Genomic DNA, 24,543 nt, shown 5'->3' with positions numbered 1-24,543 from the left:
CATACTTCTATGCATACACTTCCAACCACTCTTCCCAGTACTCTTTTGTGTGAAAAGACTTGCCTCTCTTCCTTGTCTTTCTCTAAGCCACATTATACTGAGGAGAAGGTTCACAAAAACCTGTCAGCAAACTTATTTCCTGAACACTGTTTCATCGTTGTAGGAGATGCATTCAATAGTAGTGGAATAATGGAATTATTAATAGTGCAATTCCAATTACTGGAAGCCAGCACAAACTAGTCCATAATCTGAATTTACGTCCTGTATTGGGTTTACATGGCAAGGGTTTGGTAGCAGAGGAGCTGAAGGGGTGTCCCTCAGTGAGAAGAGCCCAGCAGCTGCCCCATGTCAGGTCAGAGTCAGCTCCAGCTGGCTCTAAAAGGGACCCACTGCTGGCCAGAGCTGAGCCTGTGAGAGAGACTGGTTGGGCCCCTGGGAGACCAGATTAAAGATGTGGATTAGAAACAAAACAAAACAAACAAACACAAAAATTGCTGCAGAACAGCAGCTGGTAGAGAGGAGTGAGAAGATGTGAGAGCTAAACATTACTGCAGACACAAGTCATTGAAGAAGCAGAGCGAAGCCGATCTCCGCGCTGCAGCCCGTGGGTGGAGGAGCCCCCGGCGGAGCAGGTGGATGTGACCTGGAGGAGGCTGCGGCCCACGGAGAGGAGCCCATGCAGGAGCAGAGGGTCTGGGGGCAGTTGCTGCCATAGGGGACCCGTGCTGGAGCAGTTTGCTCCTGGGGACCCCATGGTACAGAGCCGTGTGGGAGCAGTGCTTGAAGAGCTGCTGCCTGTGGGCAGCCCCCGCAGGCTCAAATTGGGAAGGACGGCATCCATGGGAGGGACCCCATGGGGAGCAGAGTGACCGTGAAGGAGCAGCAGAGATGAAGCATCAGGGACTGACCACAGCCCCCATTTCCCCTTCACAAACCAGGGGGAGGAGGTAGAAGAGGTTGGGTAGGGGAAAGGTGTTTTTAGTTTGCTTTTAGTTTCTCGGTGTGCTGCTCAGCTAGTGATAGGTATTAAATTATTTTAATCTCCCTAGTCTCTCTCCTTGATTCTGTTTTGCCCATGACAATAATTGGTGAACAATCTACCCGTCCTCATCTCAACCCTTGAGTCCTCTCTTCCATTACATTTTCTCCTCCTCTTCCTTTGAGGAGGGAGAATGAGAGAGAAGCTATGATAGAGTTCAGCTGCCAGCAGGGTAGAATGACCACACATCCACTGAAGTACCTAGGCACAGATGAATACACTACAGAGAATTGTGTTCTAGAAAATCCAATTACCATCTTGAAGTGCATCAGGGACAACGTTTGAATAAGTCCTCGAATCTCCTGATTACATTAAAATCAAACCAGGAAAGATAGAGAAGGAGCTTTCCACTTTACTGCTTGAAGGTTCACATCATCACAGCACACCTAATGAATGCCCTTAAAATAAAAACTGAGGACGTTTCTTGGAATAATAGAATCCTTTAGGTTGAAAAAGACCTCTGAGATCATCACGTCCAACTGTTAACCTAGCACTGCCAAGGCTACCACTAAACCATGGCACCACGTCTAAGTGTCTTTTAAATACTTCTAGGGATGGTGACTCAATTATTTTGCTGGGCAGCCTGCTCGCTCCAACACCTCACAACAATTTCAGTGAAGACATTTTTGTAAAATAATTCCATTTTTTCCAAGCCTCCCCTGGTGCAACTTGAGGTCATTCCCTTTTGTCCTATCACTTGTTGCTTGAGATGGAGGTCCCTTCCAACCTAGATGATTCTGTGTGAAGAAACTGTCATCCCACCACAACCTTCTTTGAGGTAGTTGTGAGAGAGAGATAAGGTCTCCCCCAGCTTTCTTCTCTCTATGCTAGATAACCCCAGCTCCCTCAGTTGTTCCTCGTAAGACTTGTTCTGTGAGTATGCACAGTACTTAAGACATGATCATTTGTTGAGCAGTATTTTAACATTATACAATTCACCAGTAATACTCAACTGTACAATTGTGCCTACAAGTGTTAATTATTATATATATGTATATAAGTATTCGATTTCCAACACAGAGCAAGCACTTCAGTATTGACAAACATACGCAGGCAAGACTATCCTCCCCTCTTAAGTTAAAAACACTTCACCACTTCAGACTGTCAAAGCCACTATTTACCACATTTGTGTGCCAAAAGCAGGCTGCCTCATGTGATTTTTGTATGTAGCATAAACTGTTCTCTTCACCTCCATTAGAGAAATAAAAGCTTTGTAGCTAGCTGAAGGCCTAACAGCTTTATTTCCTTTAATGCAAAACATACATTCACAGAACCACCAAAACACATGGTGCATGATGTGAACATGTGACTCTTCATCCTCATTCATTTTTAAAAGGTAAGTGAAGCTGTTAAGAGATTATTCCCCAAAATCCTTACAAAGAATTACTCCAAAGGCTGAAACACTTGCAAGTAATTACTGGCTAATCTAGCCCAGGTGACTGTGATAAACCTCAGAGATTTCTTGCACAGTATGGTCCAGATAGCCTTAAAGAAAACAAAGAAAACATTACCTGGGTGACTTCTGACCAGTGTGATTACAGTAACTTTAAAAGTCCTTTCAACAAGAGTTTAATAAGCTGTGTTTAATAAACAATCAAACATCTCCATTTCTGGGGGAATGATGATCTTACTCTCTCAAGTCACTAGTGACTGAGAAAGAGAAATACAGATTTCAAATGCACCACTGTCTACTGAACGTATGTTCTGCCTCCCATGAGATACCAGTTCAAAGAACATTAAAAAGACCCTCCTGTATCTCATCCCTCATCTGACCATTCTGACAGATGTTACTGCTGTCTCCAATCCTTCATCTAGGATAACACCTAGAAAATAGAAACTGTCTAGCCCATTAAGGTTTAACCGTAAATTGCCTCCTTACTGTTATTGCTGATAGATTTGAATGGGAGCTAAAAACAGGTCTGCGTTAATTGTATGGTTTACAGACTTTAAAACACACATGAAGAAATTCTTTCCACTGCATACAAATCTTTTTTTTTCCCCCACAATCTCATGAATCATACTTTTACACATAACAAATCTCTGAAAATTAAAATAGGTTGCCTCAAGCGACATCCAGTGTCACAGTATTCAAAAATCTAAGTGCAATAATGACAACTAAGCACACAGAGATCCAGACAGATACGCAACCTGCAGACTCATATTCTGTGAGTGCACATCCAATCAGTGAAGAGACACAAACCTAATTATCCCACTACGGTGTTTATACTGATGACTGCTATTCCCTAACTAAGGAAATGACAACTGCTGAGAAATTCCACAGGTTAAATAAGGGGATGTTTGCTATCTCCCAAGCAATTCTCATTTCATAGCATTTGCATGCATGTGACAATTTTCTTGTAACTTTATGCTGACTGCAATGCTTTAGAGGCAACTATAAGACCTCTTTTTAATAAAATGCTTATTTTTTTTTATTTTTTATTTTGTAGCTTAAAATGCCTCTAACTATAAGAGAGAAAAAAAAGTCAGAGCAGTAGCAATGAAATGACATTCCAGTAACTTAAACCTATAAAAAACCAAAACCAACTGTTTAATGTGCTGTGTTGAAATCTGAAGCAATGACTTCATAGAAACAGTTAATTCCTTTGGCCAGTGCACAAAACAAAGATTAGGTACTACTGACATAGTTTTTGTAGACCAATGCCGCTACTATTAAGCTTTATAATTTAAGCTCTTTGTTTTTACCATTAAAGTCTGCTCCCCGTAAGAACACTGACAACTAAATTAATACTAAAAAGCATGAAAATCAGTCAGATGAACTTAGGAATTGACTTCTGTTCTAGTCAATGGTCCAAATACCTTTTTCCTGAAAACATTGACTCCATCTGTTTATATGTACAAGGAAATGAAGGAAAGAAGATCTTTTTTGTATTTAAAAGACATGGGATCTGAAAGAACTAAAAATACATTTTAGTTTAAATTTTATATTTAAGAATTATCACCAAAAGGGTACAGTTAAGATTGCTTGAAGATGGTTAGTATTTATGTATTTTAAACAAACTTCAGTTTCTTTTTAGTTTTACTACACCTTGAATAAACTGACTTTGACATGAATATATGACGATGACTCAAGACAGAAATATTACATTAAGTATCTTAAAATTTTACAAACTCTAGTTCACCACATTCACATAAAATATGCTTTGTCAAAGCAAATCATTTTAAGGCTGTGTTTCTATGATTCAAAAGTTAATTTGCTAGCTCACGAAAGGTCAGTTCTTGCTGAGCTGCTGGATGTTTTAAATCAGTGCTAGTATACAAACACATCATTTTAATTTTTACCAGAGATTTTAATCGATGTTTTAGTAGGGGAACAGTTTAGTGTTTACAAAACAGTAGTTTATTTGGGGGAGAAGGACATATGACTCACAAGGCTCAAAAAATCCAGTATTCAGAATCAACAGAACAGCAGAACTGACCTTCACAACACTGTAATTCTGCTTATGTAATGCTTTAATACATGTCTTTTATTATCATATAATTAAACGTCTATTTTTCTCCAGAATATTTGTCACTGAACCCAGGTCCCACTACATGAAGCAACTACTCCGCTGGCAAAGCTTTTATTTTTGGATTCTATGCAAGCCTACACTTCATTCATTACTCATTAATTTGAATCCACTCCAATTACACTTGTCAATATTCTTGTGGACTTCCCCTGCTGCCCTCCTCTGCAGCGCGCAAGCAGTTAGAAAACATTCATTAATTTATCTGCACACTCCTCTCATGGTGAGGGATATCATCTCCAGTTTATGCTTTCATTCTTTAGTAGTAACGAGGTTAATGCAAAAAATATCTATTAAATTTGCATACTTGATTAGATGCCTTAAGATCTCTCATTACTTTTTTGGGGGGGGTAGGAAGGGAGGTCTTGGCACCTAAGGCACTTTACAAGCCTGTTGACACTACCTTCATTAAGCAGCACAGGGAGGGATTTCTAAATCACAATTCGTCTGGTGCAGACTGGCTTTTGTCTGTGCACCATCTAGTCTAAATTTCTACCACGACCCATGTGGTGTCACTGTGGTCCAAAGATACGATTATTAATTTCTGTGTTCTTTTCAGTACAAAGGACCCAAAATGATGAGATGTTGTATCACATCCCTCTGGCAGGGTATAAATTTTATGTATATGCCAGCATGTGCAAGTGTTCAGGTAAGACAGATCCGGAAAACCGACCTAGGCAGAAGAAGCCAAATTCAGTATGGTACACATGATACTGTATGTCTGAAAACTTCAGGAAAGCTATGTTGCAGACAGTTTTGCTAGAGAAGGAACTGCCTGGTTAGCTCCAAAGAGACGAAGGGATTAAACCAATACAAATGCAATGTGAACAACTAGGAAGTAGCACATGACAGTAAAGCCAGGAGAGAGTCAAGGTGACACATCTCAGCATCAGAACACAGCTCCCGTGTGTTTTCCATCACAGACAAAAGTGCTCAGTCTTTCAGTTTGCAATTAGGTATTTCCCCAAGCCATGTACACGCAAGCTTCCAACTCAAACCCTACGTTATAATTATTACAACACAGTGTTTTTTTGTCAGTGGCCCCATAAACACCTTTAAGGAACTCTGCAGCACGTTGGCTCCTGGTTTGTTGTGTGACAGTTGCAGACCAGGATTATCAGGACCTAGCGGGGCAGACCTGTGTGGTGGCAGGAGCTGGACTCGATGATCCTTATGGGTCCCTTCCAACTCAGGATATTCTATGGTTCTATGATACACAGTTGCCACCTGCAACTCATACCTCATTCATTCCCTCTCTTCCAACTTCTGCATCATATACAACATGAAACCGTTCTTTTTATTACACAGTGCTGGTTCAGTCTCGATACGGGATCCACCCTGTACTCTTTTATACAAAACAGCCTACAATCAAATAATCTCTAGTTAACGGTATATAGGACGGAGGAAGGAAGAGTCATGGAACTGTTTAAGTTTTTCTATCCATGAAAAATAGAACAGGAATTGGTATCGCTGTGGGGAGAAGGCAAAAGTCTTTAAAATGCCCAGCTATTCATACATTTTCATTTCTGGAGATTCTGCCTAAAATGGAATATAAATTTTATAGGTTTTATTATTATTATTATTATTCATCTGTGCTGTCTTGTTTATGTCACATATTTTACACATTGTTATGTATGTCTTGTGAACAGAAAATTCATCCTCAAATGCACATAATTAATCTCTGCAGCAGTACAAAATGATCCTATTAACCGAATTGTTTGATTAACTTTAAAAGAACATAATACATTTATACATGTTTTAATAACTCCTCTCACTGGCCTAAAAATTAGTATTTTTTTTCTAGGTCCTCTTTAATTGCATATTTTGTCTTACTGCTCTGAAATTTTCAAAGATGAACTTTCCATTGAATCCTAGAATGGATTGGATGGTATGGGACCCCAAAGATCATCTAGTGCCAATGGCCCTGCCACGGATGGGGATGCCACCCACTAGATCAGGTTGCCCAGGACTTTGTCCAACCTGGTCTTGAACACCCCCAGGGATGGGGCATCCACAACCTCTCAGGGCCTGTTCCAGTGCCTCACCACCTTTTGAGTGAAGAATTTCCTCCTAACCTCTAAATCTCCCACCTTTCAGTTTAAAGCCATCCCCCGTTGTCTTATCACTATCTGCCTGTGCAAAAAGTTGCTCTCCATCTTTTTTAAGCCCGTTTTAAGTATTGAAAAGCTGCAGTACGGTCATCCTAGAGCCTTCTCTTCTGTTCTGTAAGGCTGAAGTACTCAACTTTCAAATCAACCATTTAAATACCATAACTAATCTCTCTATAAAAAATGGTTTTAAGCACTTTATTTTCTGTAATGATTAAATGAGCAGATTGCTTCTTGCTCTTTCTCCAAAACCACACACATATTACAGTTTACCAAAGATGATTGCATGGTATCATAATAGGTCAGGGAGTAGCAACATTTAAGAGACAGAATAAAACAGAAAGTCTTAGGGGAAATGTAGATGCCATTTCCCCATGGAGCCCCATCATTGTTCAGACTTTCTATTCAACTAGAACTGGTTAGACACAACAGGTGTAAGGAAGGTGTAAATAGCAATGCAAGGCAGAAAAAGGCAAAGACCAGCTTTTTGTTGTTCTGATTTTTACAGTAAACACTCAAAAATGCATTTACCTGTTCAATTCAACCATTCTTCACAGCAACTTTTGTTAATTATGATACATTCACAAATGGCATTGCTGTAGTTACTTCTTAATAATTAGCATAAACAAATGAGAGAAGAATGAGGCATAACACTTCCAAAAAGGGGGGGGGGGGAGGGGGGCGAAATCTAGCACCTTACCTCATGAATGAGCGCTACCAACATTTGCTGGAAATTGTGTCCCCTGCTAGCCAGAAAGCGATTAATAGGCTTGCCATCTTTGCCGATATGGACTGGAAGATCGTAACACAGCAGCATGCCAGCTTAAAGAGGGAGGGAAGGAAAAAGAAAGCTTAATAAAAAATACTCTTGATATAGTTCACAAGTTTTACATGTGACATCTGGGAACCCAAAAAGATATAAAACTAAATCGAATCAACAAACTTAAAGCCTATGTGACATATGTAAACATATGCAAGTAGCATAAGATGTCACTGTTTCTTAAGCAGATTCACTCTCAGATTCTGATCCAATAAATCATTGGGTTAAAGTGCATATACGTACTAAAATCCAAGAAAGTGGCACCCTACCTGCAAGGCCTGGCGTCATTCCTGGTTGTTTGTTCCTCTCATACATTTTCAGCAAGAAATTTGGAACACCTGCCACAGTCTTCCCCTGGTCTGAGCGTGTGGCAGCTCCTCTCAGGGCAGAATGATACACACCACGGGGCATGTTGGTCATCTCCTGCTTCACAAGTGATGTTGCAAACTCTTCAAATGCTGGATAAAGCACAAAGATGGGATCACAGAGGAAAGGCAACATCAGAGACTGATGACTGGGAAAACAAACAAACAATGGAAAACCCCAGCTGATGGACATCTATACTTCAGGGCATGTATGCTTAGATAATCCAGTAATGAAGCTCAAGGTCAAGGAACTGCCACTGCAACTTCAAGAAGCTCTGAATGTCTTATCAGACACTTGGGCAGAGAAGAAAAATAGCCTGAACTACTCTCTGAGCTAATCATTGTTTTCTTTTACTGTTACACTAGTTTCACTGGCACAGGTTTGCAGAAGAACAAATGAGAAATTTAAATCATATTTCCCAATCTAGTAATAATTTTTGTCTTTGAAAACAGATTGTTCTTAAGGAGATTTAAGAGAAGTGCAATGAAGAGGGTGGATGGAAGTATAGCGTGTCTATGCAAATGGGATACAGACAGAGACCATAGCAGTAGACGTTGTTTATTAAATTCTGTGCTCTTAAGCCATTCATTTTATAGTCTACCTAGGATTGAAGTTTACAGAATTAATATAAAACTACCGCTCATTTGTGAAGTCAATCTGAAGTACTTCTTACATGTTAGAGTACTTCTTACATGTTAGAGAAAAAGATCTTGTTCCTGTATCTACTATACAAGCACATGCATATGACATACATGGTGTTAGTACGTAGCAGCTAAGAGCCAGCATTATTCAAGCACCTTGCCAACCTGATATGTTTAGGAGTCTGTTAGTGCTTTTGCTATACAACCAAGTTTTAAGGGGATTTATAGTAACTAGGCTTGAAACTTTGGCACACAAGTTCTCAAATGAGATGTAGCCCTGTGTTGTCTAGAAACTTGAGAACACAGGAGACAAAACATCATTCAAGTTGTCTTTCTTAGTTCCCAGAAATACCTCTCACAGCTTGAAATAAAGTAGGTTTATACTGGAGCTTCCTTAAATCTCCTACTTTCACCAAGTTACTATATTTTTGGGGAATATTCTTTCCCAAATCAACTTCATAATAGAGTAGTAGTCTAAATCTGATAGGCTTTTATATCATGGCAGGAATGGTACCTATATCTGTGGATTTTTTTTCTACACGTAATGCCAACATATTTCATACAAAAACCTCACAATGCATTTAGCAAATTTCACTACGGGGATTGAAAAAAAAAAATAAATCTATGTCCACATTTCTCAAGGACATATATGCTTCCAAGAAAACTAAATTTGACGACAGAAAAGCATTATCCACACACCTATAAATTTATAAGAGCTTTTCTGTTTAGGGCATTTACAGCAATAGAGAAAAACTCTGGAAGAGGCCAACTCATTTCTTTCTCTGTTGTTAAGTATCCACATTCACAGAGACACCCTAAGACAAGGAATACTCACTGTTGTTGTATTACTGCACTTGCTAGTCATGCCAAAGGACTGAATTGCATTAAAATCAATTCTTTGTGCAAGAGATACAACCCAAGGATCTAGGCTGCCAGACAGAAAAGCACTGAAATATCTGGGTAGATTTCATGAACATCTACATGTGAAGCAAATGACAGCTTAAAAAAAAAATAATCTTATTTTAAAGTTTGCAATCATTCTGAAGGAAAAAAATGTAACTTTACATAAACAAAATTCTTCACAACTTTCCTGCAGAGATACTCTCTGAATAACAATAACAAAACTAGTTGTTGTTTGAATTTTACAATTTTGTTATACGTGATTTTTTTTTTTTTTTTTTTTTTTAACTCTCTGACTAACAGGTTTCAATTTTACGAAATTCAAGACGAAAAACTACTGAAATCAAAAATAATCTGTATCAAATATCATCATATCCATTCCCATTCTTGTGGACTCCAATGCTTTGACACAATACAAAAACTGAAATGACAAATAAGTTTTAAAGGAGGTTGAGGAAGATACTGCTCAAAACTTTATTTTTCAATGCTTCACATAAGCAGACAACTATGATAAAGTGGAATTGCAGCATGTTCTCACCACTAGCCATAGAAAATCTCCCTTTACTTTGTTTTCTGATTTTTCTCAGCTCTGTTGCATAAACACATCCTGTAGATTTGTAAGCCTGGGCATTTTCCTCACACAGAGCTGGAGAAGTCTCTTAGGAAAAAAAAAACCCTGTAATTTAATAATAATGCCAGCAGCAAGACCACCTTCTGCTTGGAGGTCTGTGTTTTAACTGCAGTTACCATATCAGTTAAGTGTTCATCTTTTCAGGAAGAAGTATGTGGAGGATGAAAAAGTTAAAGATTTTCCCTCCCCTTGCAAGGATTAAAGAGGGATGGAAGGAGGAAAAAGTAGCGATTTAGAGTTTAAGGACTCAGCAAGGAAAAGCAAGAAGAGAGATCTCTAGAGGAAGCAAGTGCTTTTAGTTTATTTAGTGTGCTCTAGCAAGGACTTCAGGGGAAAGTTTGAGAAATAGAGACTTGGAGATTTCCTAAAAAGCACCTAGATCTTTCTGCCTCCAAGCAATAAGATTTCAGTATCATGTCACAGCAAAATTCCACCAGGTATGACAGCATAGATTCAGCACCAATAGAATGAAGACCTATTGGCTCTTGGGTTATGGTTTCATAACTGTTCAGAGAGTGAAAATTCACAACCTCTGCCAGTCACTAAAGCTTTTGTTCAGGAACATCAAGCACGTTATGCCAGTCTTCCCTGCAAGCTTCCAGAATTCAATAATTACATAGATTATTTCTCTAGGTGAGGTTGCATGTATTCCAGACTTAAACACAGAGTATTTCATCAACAGCTAGGAACCCTAACTAGAGGAAAACACAAAAAAGATTAACTATCTCATTGCAGGATGCAATCACAAACTAATCTCAGGCATTCTAACAGTGAAACAATAATGCCTGTGTCCATGCACCAGTGTCACAATTTTCTAACTGAAAGTGGAAGATAGCATTAACTGTAGTAATTAAGTGAACTTAAACACAAAACCAAACAAAACCCCCACCAATGAACACTACAGGTGATTTAACTGCCTAGGTGTCAAAGTAAGCGCATCACCAAAACAACACCCCTTGAAGCATACTTCAGTATCAATATCCATAACTAAAATTAAGTTTAGCACGATTATCTTCATTAATTGATTAGTTTTTGTATACTGCACTGTTTTAGTATTATTTGTGCACAGTTAGAAAGCATGTGGTGCTCTTTATACTGGGAAAACTTTTATAAAACACTAGGTTTTGTGGGTTTAGTGGTGATTGCTATAGTTGCTGTTCTTTTGTTTGTTTTATTTTTCTTCTTCTTCAACATAAAATATAGACTTGAATTTAAAAATGTCGGCATGGTCTTCCCTGCTGAAATTGCACTTGCATGAAACAACAGCCACTTGGACACTAAAAGCAAATAACAAGCAACTGCCTTTTGCTATAGGACAAAATACTTAAAATAATGATTTTTTAAATAACAATGTTTTTTTCCCAACATCAGGACCTCTGACCCACTCTTTTCCTAAGACTGGGTTGCAGGTTTTGATGTTCTTTCAAGTTTTACTTTATATTTTTTCCCTGTAATTTTTCAGATGACAGAAACAAATCAGGCTGCTCTTTAGCATGACATTCCATTATAAGAAAGCCAAAGGCCTGTATAGTCGTTGTTACAAATCTGCAAAACAAACGTAAATACTGAAAATACTATACCTCCTAAAACAGAAGCTGGTGTTAGAAACAACAGTTTGATATATGAAGAACCTGGAACACAAAGGTCCAGCTCCTTCTCCTCCTCCTCTTCATTCATGTCTGTCTCTTCCAGTGGGTTAATTTCTCCTCGTGCCTGAAAGATTAAAAAAATGAAATGTCAGCACAAAACCTCTGAATCCCCATTAATTTTCATGATTCCAAATGTCAAAAATAGCAATTAAATACAAAAAGTTCCCTATTCCATTAATACACTCAATTTCATTAATTTGAAGCTGAAAGAATTAAAGCTTTTCTTGTACCTACATTAAATGCAGAATTGGTTGATAGAAATCACATGGATATGTAAATCCATAATATCTCTAGTAATGAAATTGATCTTGACAGTCATGCACTGAAATAGTATTACTAAAATTTAATTTTAATTCTGATTCTTCTAGCAAAGAGAAAAATAATGTTTTATATTGGCACTTTAATATGCACAGAGCATTTTCAATTTAAAAAGATATTTTTGTGTAAGTTTTGAGAATTTAAAGAACTACAACATATTCACAATGCTTTCAATGAAAATATATTTGTTTTCTAACAAGTGTAAAGTAGCACCGTCAATAACACTGAAATACGGACTTAGCATTGCAGCAGCATTAAGAGCTTTCCCTCTTTCTATCTTGTGCTCTTCTACACAAAAGCATTCTTCACTTGCAAGGTTTATGCTCAACTCTTCCCGTTGATTTATATAAAGAAAGTATAGCTTTTAATTTTAAAGCTGCTTGTTTTGGCCTTTTCATAATAGGCAGTTACAACTCCCAAACAGAGCCAATCATGTCATAAGGCAGGAAATAAAATCTTACAGAAACATTTACTACATCATAAAGTACCAATGTAGTACCAATTATTGCTCAGTCTATCTTACAAGGTTATTCTAAAAAGGCAGAAAATAATTCACATAGATGACCTTACATGTTCTTCTCCTTCTACTATTTCATTTTGTAAGGTTATTGAGTCAACAGATCAGACGGAAGTTTCGGATTTTAGCAGCTCTCTACATACTTAAGAAATTGTCCAATAAATAACTTCAATTCCTTTCTGGCTGCCTTTATCAACAACAACAACAACAAAGTAAAATATCATGTTTTAAAAGTTCAAAACAAACACAGAAAAAATTTTCATCTTAGTTCCAAAGAAACACATGCTTCCAAAACCGACTTGCCCATTTCAGGAATAAGAGAGTACTAAGCACAAGTGAATACTGTTCCATCTATTGCAGTCATAAAAGAGCTCCTTAGTGTCAAGGCTCGATTGCATGTATTATTAGAAGACCATAAAATGGAAATCAGGGCCCAACAAATAACCCACTTAACTACTTAACTACTGAAAGAAGCAAAACTATCTTCTGACTGCCTATCCCTTGCTTAGCCTCCACTTGTGGCTTTCTTCTCGCATAAACCTTAGTTATGCTAATCATATGCAATACCATCCCATTTCACTAGCAGGAGTCCATTTTCCTTCTATGAAGTTCCTAGGGTTGTCTCATACAGATGACACATCCTTCTAAGAAAATACACCTCATGTAAGCTGGAAGTGACATGTCTTCACCGCTGAACATACAACATCGCTACCTGTTCAGGAAGGTGAAGAATTGTATGTTCTTCAGAGCCAAACGACGAAAGTGCTTTGTAGGCTGAAACTGCTACAATAGCATCCTAGAAAATCAGCAGAAAGAAAATCACAAGCATAGCATATGGCATTGTTTTATACTGGAAACCACAAACTAAAAGCCTAACCACTGAACACCGAAAAAGAGTAACTGTACTTTTTTTTTTTTTTTTTTTTTTAGTCAGCAATGCTTTCCTGAGGAACTCTCCAAATTTCTTGCTTACTTTTATATACAAATGCCAAATAAAAAGACCAATGATATAGGCCTTGATATTCCAATTGCTATACTCCATTACTGTATTTTGCTATACTCCATTACTGTATTAAGTGTAAGTAAGTAGAAGAATGAACTACATTTAAAATACATTTATTTGGTTCTATTAGCCTTAGAGCTACAATGGCCCAGCACTCCCACTGTTGTAATACCCCAGCAAAGAAATCAGGTGTACACACCTGTGTAGTTGGTCTGTGCTGACCTACACATGTTGTACTTACCTAGTTACTTTAAAGCCCTGTTTTTGGCATTTTCCAAATTGAGTTAGTTATCACAGCTTCAGCTTAACCAAGAGCTTTACCTTGTCAATGATGAAGTCTACCAGGAGAATCAAACTACTTTGGTGTTGCAACTTTTATTGGGAGTTGTATATCTCAGAACCACCCTACCACTTTTCATGTGCATCAAACTGCTTCAAAAACAGTGTTGAACAGTGGATGACAAGAAGAAAATAAGATTGCTGACACTGATAACCTTTTCTTGACAGAAATGTATAAACCTTAATATTGTTATTAATATTTTCAGTTGTTACCTACCTTGTTTTGTGTGTTTTTCCAAAGGAAGCTGATAACTTGAGCTTTGAATTTCTATAAAAGCAAACAACACGTGAACTGAGATTTTCTTTAAGCAAATAAGCAGTTGAAATAAAGGCACGTTACCTTACACAATCTGCTGCTTCAACATGTACTGAACTAGGAAAGTGGAAGGGGCACAGGTCTGAGCTATAAACACACTCACGTGTCCTTACATTCTGGGAAGGGGGAAACATCTGATCAGCCTTACAATGGAATTTCTTACCTAGCTCTTCCGATTCATTAGTGCAAGCTAAAATCATGAAACTCTATGGAAATTAATTAGGCAGGGGGTGCAATTTTAAAGATAGTTAAAAATAAGCAGGCACTTACAAAACTCATATGCAGAGACATGAAAAGAAAAAGAATCACCTAAGACAATGGGAACATACCTCATATTCATTTGTATTCACTGTTAATGAGGGAACCAGGGCAAACAATTCATTCAGTGCTTTTAAAATAAGGGGTCTTGTATCACAACTCAGCTTCGGTGACAGAGCATTCCACGTAGAACGAATGCAAACAACCTGAAGGGAAAGTTGGAGGAATCATTAATAACAGCATCCCCAACCTGCATGGCATAACATTTGCTTCCAGCACTTGCTTTCTTTCTTCCTATTCAGGAATATGAATTAATATAGGTTGCATTAAAAACAAACAAACAAAAAAGAAGCAGCTACAAGCACGTTAAAAATTCATTTGTATTAACCATCTCACAATGTATTCACTGATGTCATGCAATAATACTACATGAAACCTCATCAGATAAAGCAGCTATCCAATAGGAATAAATAAGAGTATTGCAGCAGTACAAATAAAGCTGCAGATGCAGAATCCATATTCATAAACACAACCACTCTACTTGACTTTAGTTAGCTTAGGAGCAGGCTGTCTCTGGAGTTCAACCGGATGGAGGCAGAGAAAGCTATGTTCCTCGGGGGCCCTCCAAAACAAAATGTCCTTAATGTTTAAACCCAACCAAATCCCAATAAATGTGCGGAACAGAAAGAAGGAATGTAAAACTGCAGGAATCCAGAAGGCATTGAAAAGAAGTCAAACTAAAATAAACACTAATACCATAACTTCACGAGCCCTTAACTAAGCAGTTCATGTATTGAACAACTGACATTAAAGGAAAAATGAACCACAAACATGAAGAAAAAATCATTCTGCGAAGAAGACAGAGACAGTAACATACTTTTAACTGTTAACTTAGAAATACTGTGGAACTGGTTGAAAATCATGGAATTTATTTTTATTTTATTATTCTATTAGTTTGGGGTCTTCTAATTTACATTCCAAGTCCTCATCAGACAGTAGCTAGGCCTTACCCTTTTAAATCTCCCCTTGCAGTCCTATTAGGGGCCAGAAAGTTACTTTGCATTAAATATAAGGTGATGGATAGATGCCCCTTACATATGTTTCTCCAATCCCAAGGTACTAGTTCATTAAAATAAAAATCAACTACACCAAAATTTGGTCAATGCAGCTAAAACCAAGAGCATCTGCAAACATCCATTCTACAAAGAATCCAATATAAACTGGGAATTCATGCTCTTGCAGTTTTTTCAATTCAGAACACTAATATGGTTATAAAATATATCCTGAAAAGCAAAGTAACTTGTCATTACAGATAATGAAATCCTATACTCAGAGCACCTTGAAGGGTACGGTTTTGAGGCTGATATTTTTCAGCTTAGAAAGCATGGATGAATAAATAAATAAATACATTCTTCTAACAAAAAGATAACACCACATTGAAAGAATTCTACCTTGCTCTTTAATACCTGTAGGGAAAGCTAAGTAATTAAGTTTCAAAACTTAACAGTCCTGGGGGTTAGGTGGCAAAAAAGACCATCAGAAAAGAATTCTAATTCCTATCCAAGATGAAGTGGAAAGTGTTACAACTATGCTAAGCTAAAACTACGTGAAGTCTTACGGATCTGCTCAACAGATATATAAATACGTATATATCTTTATTACATGCTCTTATGTATATATCTTTATTACTTAATCTAATAGCTAAAATTTATATCAGATTGAAGAACTTCTTCCCCATCCACATTCTGCACTTGATATGCAACGCCAAATTGCTCAACTTTTTTGCCCCAGCCAACTCTGACTTTCATGGCTCACAAGTGCATTGTAAATTACATTTTCATCAACCCTCGTATTACAGTGTTGTTTCACAGAAAAAAAAAAAAAGGTTCTATTTATCAAGTCAATAGATACTTCATTCTTTTGCAAGGTACTTGGAAGAATATTCTGTAAAGATGGTTCATTTTCCAGGCCTCAATACAAAAAGGCATTCTATTTTCAGCCTAGTTTTAAATACATAAACAGTCTCACTAAATATGAGATCACTTTTTGTGCTTAAGTTTGTGATTTTTCTTACGTACTTTAACAAACTACCTGTAATTCAAAGTCATGAGCCTATATAATGGTTAGCAACTACTTATTAAAGCATTTAAGACACTATGCCTAGAAATTCAGAAATTCACACATTATTAGCATAAAATTTTACAGTAGAGAGAGAGAGAGAGAGAGATTAAGCTTTTGGATCATAAGAAAGGATTAGGAAGCAGGCATTGGAATTTTGTTTTCTTAGAGACCTTGGAAAAATGAAAAGGCTTTGATTTCTCCTAACTGTAAAAAGGAATACTGACAGAAAAGCCGCAGTTGTACTGCATTTCCGCACATAGTATAGGGGGGTCTTTAAGGTCTCTTCCAACCCAAGCCGTTCTGTGATTCTTTGATGATATTGTATGTGGGTGTCCCACATGCACTTCTTCTGATGTAAGTTTTATCAGAAGTTTTTGTTGTTGCCTTTTAAACCACTCGTCTATAACTCTTTATTAGGTAAATTTATCTGTAAGACTAATATACACTTGATATGAAAAAAGCAGTCAACTCATCAATGAGCCTGTTTCTGAGAGCTGACAGAGGAGGATGCTGCAGTATCTGATAACTGAGAACATTCAGGGTGAGGTGTCCAGAACATGTCTATGTGTTAGAAGAGTTGCTGCCATTAGTGATGTCTTCCATATTCATCCTACCTTACATCAAGCTGAAAGACTAAGTCTTTACTACTACTTAGTTATTCAACACAACTTATTCAATTTACTTAATATAGTGGAGAAAATAATGAGAATATATGCACACTGCTACTGTAATTACAACACAGCAGTAAGACATGATTGGCTCTACTTAGCTTTTCCTGGATATAAAAATAATCTTTACCTGGCTTATCTTTGTCTTTCAGGATCTGTATGATGGTTCAATGAGCAGTCAATACAATATAACGTTTGGCATTTCTAGGCACTAGAAAATGAGCATAAGATATTCAGCCAGTTGTATAGCTCTAGCTGAAGAATTATCCAAAAGATCACAAAGAGAAGTGCCTGTATTCCATAGGAAAACAGACACTATTATGGGTACAAAAAATTGACCATTTTTCCTTGCAATGTTTTTCCAGTTGCCAGTGTTTTCTCTTTGTAAGGAGTAATATATTTTAGTGAAAACTTCAATAATTTCCCTGAAGCATTTGATCAAATCCCACACTGCTCCCTGTGGAGAATTTCACTTTTCAGATGTTGTCATTATGTCTAAAATAATTCTGTCAGAGTTGTTATCTGTTGCTACTATTTATCTTTCAGATTTCAGACAACAACAGTGGAGCAAAACGGGAAAAGCCACAAAGCAAAAACCAAACAAAACCAAAATAAACAAACAAAAACACCCAAACCCATAAGAATGCAGGGCATATAACCAAAGTCTAAAAGAAAAAAGAAGTATATACTGAGCCTTTTAAAGGGGAAACATTCCAGAACTGCAAATTAAAACTTTTCTTTAAACAATCAGTGCAACTGTTATGAAAATTTTTTCCAGATCTATGAAATTACAACAAAACAATGGAAGACTCAGAGACAAATACAAATCCACCTATATAATGAAATTAAATGACGAGATGTTAATAAACATATTCCATAAAAGCATTGAAAAAGACAGTTTTAGCATTACTCCATATTGAGAAAAACAACATGCTCAATATCACAGCTAATTGCTGAATTAAGCAGTCATTTCACTGCCTGCAAAGAACACTTTAGAGAACAGTTTCAAACACTGGAGATGCCTTTTGAGTTGAACCAATTTATGAATTGAAAACCCATGGGAATATTTCTATGGTAACGAACACTGAAGGCTAGAAACACTTAATCGGATTACATTGCGAGTGAAAACGATGCCTCCCCTTCCCATCTCTTGAAACACACTATTTGCAAGAATGAGAAATATCTCTTCAGTACCCAGAAGAACAGACATGTCTATTAACACAGTAAGTTCTTACTACACTTATAAGCTATCTTGAATTTTTAACTTGGTAATGAACTGGTTGTCTGGAAACAGAAAATACACCTTGAATTACTATTTAGAAAAACAAATAAATTTGTGTATTAGTGGAGTCTGATTAAAGGATGACTACTAAATGATAAGCTAACAAAGACAGTTTCATTTCATTCTCTCCTAGAGTATCACATACATTATCCGCTTTCGGATAACAGGTAAGAAGACCATTAGAAAGACAGTCTTTCTAACCAAAGATATACATGTATGATAACCATATAACTTTGGAGCTCTCAGTACTTCCGGTAAAAATATAAAACAGAATGCACTGTGTTTTCCTGTTATATTTAAGTTTTACTTTAAAATGGCAAGCTTACTTCTGGACAAACCACTAAACAGAAATGTATTTACTAGAAGGGAAAAAAATAAAAGCTAAGATTTCCTGATGTCAAAGAGATAAAACGCACTCCTACTTTATGTGACCTACTGCTCTAAAAGTAGCAGATATATAGCAGTAGAAATAATGAGAAGCAAGTTACACAGAGCAAGTTGCCTCTCCTGTTGGGTGGACTGTGGACCACAACACTTGTGTAGGAGCAATTCTCAAGGTTGTGGTTGGCACAGCTGATCACTCCACGTGACCACTAGCATGTGACAATTGCCCTGCAGCCTATATATTTTCTATCCTGAGGCAGCATCATGTAAGAAGAGGGCTTTTCTCCTTTATATATTTTATTTTATTTTTTTTCAGTCAAGACATTTATTCTGCTCAAAACTTAAGGAATTTTGAAAAACCAAAGCAGCATTGCTTTCTAACCTAGAAAACACAGTTGTGAATAGGCCTTGTTTAACAGCTTTCTAAACAACTCCATCACCTCTTGGCAACCTTGAGATCACTTACTAGAGTATGCACAAAAGAAAAATGGTACCCCAGTACAATTGTAGTTCTTATTAAAACCAATCTGGTAGGTTCAACAGAAAGACAAACCAGATTGCTCAGCCTGTCATTGTCCCCACATGATCCTCAGGTGGCTATTCCTCAATTATTTGTCTTCCTCTCTTGCTTTTCTGTAAAATCTTACCATTGAATCTGTTTATTCAAATAATAAATATGATGATACCCATGTCGACTATTCTATTCACCATTTATTGCAGAGCAACCCCACATTTTTCACAATGATTGCCTGAAATTCTCTATCTCCTCCCAACTACAACTAGGACAAAACTTACCCAAATTTTTCCAGAACATGTAACTGTAGCAAAAGCCACCAGACATATCCTCTGCTATTAAGTATCTAAGAGCCAGCTAGAGAAATACCTGCAACTTGCAAAAGTAAAGGTCATACCATTGCTTTACATAACTGCAACCCACTACGTTAACAAAAGATAGACCCCTGTTGCCTTCTGAAATTTAAAGACAAATACAATACAGGAATAAATCAAAGTAAATAAACCCATCTTTCTTTTAAACATATTTTAGCCAATATTCCAACATGCGTCCAAAATGAGAGGTTCAGGCTGGATGTTAGGAACAGGTTCTTCACTGTGAGAGTGGTTGGGCACTAGAACAGGCTCCCTGGGAAGTAGTCACAGCAGCAAGTCTGCTGGAGTTGAAGAAGCATTTGGACAGTGCTCTCAGACATAGGGTCTGATCTTTGTGGGTCCCATACAACTGAAGATATTCTATGATTCTATGAAATCAGCTGATATGATGGTGCTGCAGAGGCAGAAGCACTTCTATTAATCCTGAGCATTAACAGCAGAACCACACCTCAGTGTCATTTCCACAAAGAAAGGCTGGCTGTGATCATCATATCCAGTCTGTCTGCATTTAAATATGAAATGCTTACAATGAAGTTTCAGCTACAAAATGGAAATTCTTGTGGACTACACAGTTTTCCAGTTTCTGCTAAGCATTTAGATCACAGTTTTCCTTAATTTATTTTGTGCATGCAATGAATAGATGAAGTTGAAAAGCAAACAGAAGATGTAAAATACAACTTGAAACCACTGTTAGTGTTTTAAATTGCACAATTTACGACAACATTTACTGCACAGTTTAAGACAACATTTAATTTTTATATACTTATTGTGCATATATGTATTTATATATATTTATTGTCATATTATGTGTTCTGAAGAAAATCAAATTTTCCTAAGCTTAGAAAGTTAGTAACTTCTTCACTTAAAACACGCTAATGATTTCAGTCTTCCTGAAGATACTCAAGTGTCCAGAAAGCTACTGCTATATTTCATTTCTTACAAAGACTGCAAGAGTACTCACTATCCTGTTGCTGAAACCAGAAGACAATGTTAGAATTTTGTTCCAGTCTTAAAACAATAAAAATAATAGTAATAAAAATCAAATGAATTAACAAAATATATACAATAGAAAAGCTTGGGACAGCAAAAATAGGTAGAAAGACGGAAGAAAATGTGCTAACACTGGCTACACTGCACCAGTATGCCACAGAAAATGCCAGATCACTGTAGCAAATATTTCCAAGATTAAGATGTTGTGTTTTGGCAGGTGTAGACAGAGGAACTGTGTGTAATCATGTAATATAATACAATCATAAGAAGAATCAAGTTTACACTGCCAATGTACTTTTGATACTTCCAGCTTTCAAAAACCAGAAATCACACCAGCAACGAACATGCATTGAAACAAATTTTGGTGGCTGACTTGAAAGCAAAGCTGGTAACATGATTTTTATCTAGTAAGTTCAGATGGAAAAAAAAAAAGAAGCAGAGGCACTTTTAGCAGCAGCAACAGGCAATCAGAAAATCAAACGTATCCTTACAATTGCATATATTCTGACTCTTAAGTGTTCAGCAGACCAGCTGGACTCAGCACAGGCCAATAAGGTTTCTAGGCAACTTATTTTATTTGTCCATTAATTGTTATGAAAAACTCCTGCCTATACAGAGAGCTTATTCGGGCACAAAGCAGAGACCCTGGCATCTCCCTTCAACATATATTCTGCACAGGTAAGCCACTGCTGGCTGAAGAGTTCAAATATAAATTAGGTTGTTAATTATGTACAAGACCAGTGATACAAAGTAAGGAAGATGACAGTGAGACATGAATCAGACCTGGTAAAGAGAAACTTTGAGTCCAAGAAGAATGTAATGGTTTTCTGATAATATCTCAGTACAGATTCATGTTTTTAAGAATACATTTATGAAGTGTATGCCGTTTAAACAACATCCTGCTTCGTAATTCCTTCTAAATGTCAAACTCAGTCAACATAATTTGTCCTCAAATAAGTTTTTAGTTCATTATATTGCTCTGATGTTTACTTTCTGATCAATAAAACAAATAAATGTCGATTGAGGAAGTAAACAACAAGAAACCACTTCCACAAAAAGGCTGGTAAGGGGCTTAAAATACTATGCCTAGCATTTTCATTCTTGAATGTTTCTTGGCTTTCATACAGTACTTGACACATGAAACCAATTAGAAGCCAGGATAGATGGCCTCATAGCAAATACACTGACTTCTGTTAAAATCACATTAGGAAAAAAAAAAATTACCCAGAAACAGGAAATGTGGTCTGGCAAGAACTGTGTGTATTTTACATTTTTGATGCGCAAGTCACTGTGTACTAGTCATGAAGACCTTTAGTTAGACACACAAAGAAAATTTTAAAAGGGGCTTAGCCCTTCTTGTAAGTCATGCAAAAGTAAAGCTAATACTCCCAATGCTATTCATGTAGTGTTATTTACTTTGCATAAAGCCTTTACATTTACACCAAATGATTACTGCAGTCAATGAACTGGAAGACTATTCTTCCACAACATTTGACCAAAAAAAATCAATGTTACAGCAAGTTTTACTACAGCATTACTTTTACAAAGAAGCCTTTCTGAGACTCTCAGTACCCTCCTTTGACAAGTCACCCAATGTATATAGTTCCCTCATCAACTATGTCAACACTAAACATAAGAAAATGTAGTTTGTTATACCAGTGCAGAAGTTGACTAAAAATTAGGCGCTCACTAAAACCCTGTGCCTAAGCAGCTGCACACTGAAAAGCTTAAAGAAATAAAATCCCTTTCACATGGCAGAAAGTGAGAAAGTACCAAAACAAAACCCTCTGACTACAACTTGTCGGGTGCCTGCTCTGCAGACTGGAATCTAGATACTAAAAAAAGGATAGACTGCCTTACTTACCCCCAGATGGTTACCCAGTTTACCAAAACACAAGGGAATATACTCTATTAAAGTTTCAGTATCCCAACATGACAGGTCTAGTCTCTCAAAGCATTATATTGTCATGAAGTTAGGGAAACAAAGCAGTCTCAGGATGGCCTGTAAGAATTAGGAAAGGAAAATGTTCAGCGTCCATAAAGTGATTATTCCCTTTCTTCTACTCTGAGTACCATGAGTCGTCTCAGCCTTCCCACTTCTCACCAGTAGTCCAGTACTTCTGTTCTCAAATGATGTTTTTTTTTAATAGGATGTGATAGTCTACTTGTTAGAGTTAGCTCCTGGTTCTTTGCAAAAAACAAAGTCTAAATATAATCCAGCTTGGGAAAACACCACCAATACTCAGGCCAGCATTCAAAGAATGTCTATGAGCTTAAGAAAAGCCATACTCCATACCAAAAACAAACACATTAATTACCCTGAACAAGTTGTTTCTCTGTACCTACCGCCTGAAGCTATTTAACTATATTAAATACTAATGTCTATGGACTACTAACCATTTTATATGTTGTTCATGAACTATTGACGTGATTGCACATGTATAATGTGCTAATAGCTAGCATCTTTTACTGGATCAGCTTCAATGCGGTAAACACTGCACTAAGAGTCAGGAAGCGGATAAACTTAAAATTGCTGTTTGGCAGTGAATGGGTAATCACATATTCCTGCAGGCTATCATTAGTCCCCTAACTCAGACAGCCTGCACAGTCTACAATGTATCCAGAGGGTGATTCTAAGCACGTCTGCATTCCCACGTCTGGGATGTCACTGAAAACAAGGGGTCTTAGATCCTAACTCTGGGGTTCACAGAACCACAGGACAATTTGGGTTGGAAAGGAGGTTTCTAGTCCAATCTCCTGCTTGAAGCAGGGTCAGTATGAGATCAGGCCCCGTTGCTCAAGGTTTTATCCAAATGCAACTCAAAAACCTCCAAGAACAGAGACAGCAGCATGTTCCAATGCTCATCTGTCCTTATCATCACTAATGAATGCATTACATGAAAACAGGAGCCTCCCCATTACAAGTGATTCCTTCCCCTACTAGGTAAGCTATGTGAATAAGAGTCAGAAGGGTAGTCCAGGAAGAAGATAAGACAAACAAGATGATTTACATACTTTTCAGCCAATCAGAATTATGTGCCAGACAGCTGTTCCTTTCATAGCTGAAGGAAAAAATGCATGAAAAGGTGTTTTTGACACAAACTGTGATGCTGACTTCAATTCTAAATCAAGCACAGAGGACTGACCTGCTGCAGTGAAAAGTCACAGTATGGTCTCTCAGGAACAGTTAATTAATGCTGGAAGAAAGAAATTCTATTCACCAGAAGAAAAAATCTGTTAGAATTGAATGCACTCAAAAAATAAAGTCTGCTAGGGGAAAAAAAAATGTTTGCAAGCAAAACATGAAACACAGTGACAAGGCAATTTAACCTTACCTCAGCCTCACAAAGTGCCTGAAGACCCTGTAATACTATAGCAGCAGGTGAAGCTTGATCAGGCTTTGTGCACTCATTTAATACCTGGGAAATAGCAGCCAACATGTCTGCTCCATGCTGGTATGGCCTAAAGGAAAAAACAAACAAACAAAAAAAACCATGAAGATAATAGGACAGTATTCACGCATACACACAAATTCTACTGGATATACAAAAAATCATTAAGTATTGGTTCTCCAGAAGTAACTACTAAAATAGATCAAAACTGAGAGGAAGAAAAAATACAAGGGAGGAAGTGGTAGAGAGCTCTAAACGTCAGACAGAAGTATATCAGGAAATATCAAGTTTGAAATAAAAAAAATAAATAAATAAATCACCAAATAGTTAAGTTACAGAACTCTTTTTCCAAGGATTTATTTGAAAATATTATACCATCAAGAAGTTGC

At 37.2% G+C, this 24,543-nt stretch overlaps 1 protein-coding gene across 1 annotated transcript in view; it reads right to left on the bottom strand.

The window, feature by feature from the left end:
- The window catches only part of FOCAD (focadhesin), a 122,140-nt gene that overhangs the window by 39,393 nt on the left and 58,204 nt on the right, over positions 1-24,543 (bottom strand). The window contains exons 16-22 of the mRNA XM_084304818.1: positions 24,098-24,224; positions 14,501-14,635; positions 14,073-14,123; positions 13,226-13,309; positions 11,610-11,742; positions 7,761-7,949; positions 7,372-7,493 (exon numbers count right to left, since the gene is read on the bottom strand). Of these exons, the coding sequence (XP_084160944.1) occupies positions 7,372-7,493; positions 7,761-7,949; positions 11,610-11,742; positions 13,226-13,309; positions 14,073-14,123; positions 14,501-14,635; positions 24,098-24,224 (841 nt within the window). The remainder of the gene's footprint in view (positions 1-7,371; positions 7,494-7,760; positions 7,950-11,609; positions 11,743-13,225; positions 13,310-14,072; positions 14,124-14,500; positions 14,636-24,097; positions 24,225-24,543) is intronic.

The sequence above is a fragment of the Netta rufina genome, assembly GCF_964035555.1.
Source record: "Netta rufina genome assembly, chromosome: Z".
Lineage (NCBI taxonomy): Eukaryota > Metazoa > Chordata > Aves > Anseriformes > Anatidae > Netta > Netta rufina.
The sequence above is the reverse complement of the archived record's forward strand: the minus strand, read 5'-3'. Positions and strand labels throughout refer to the sequence as shown.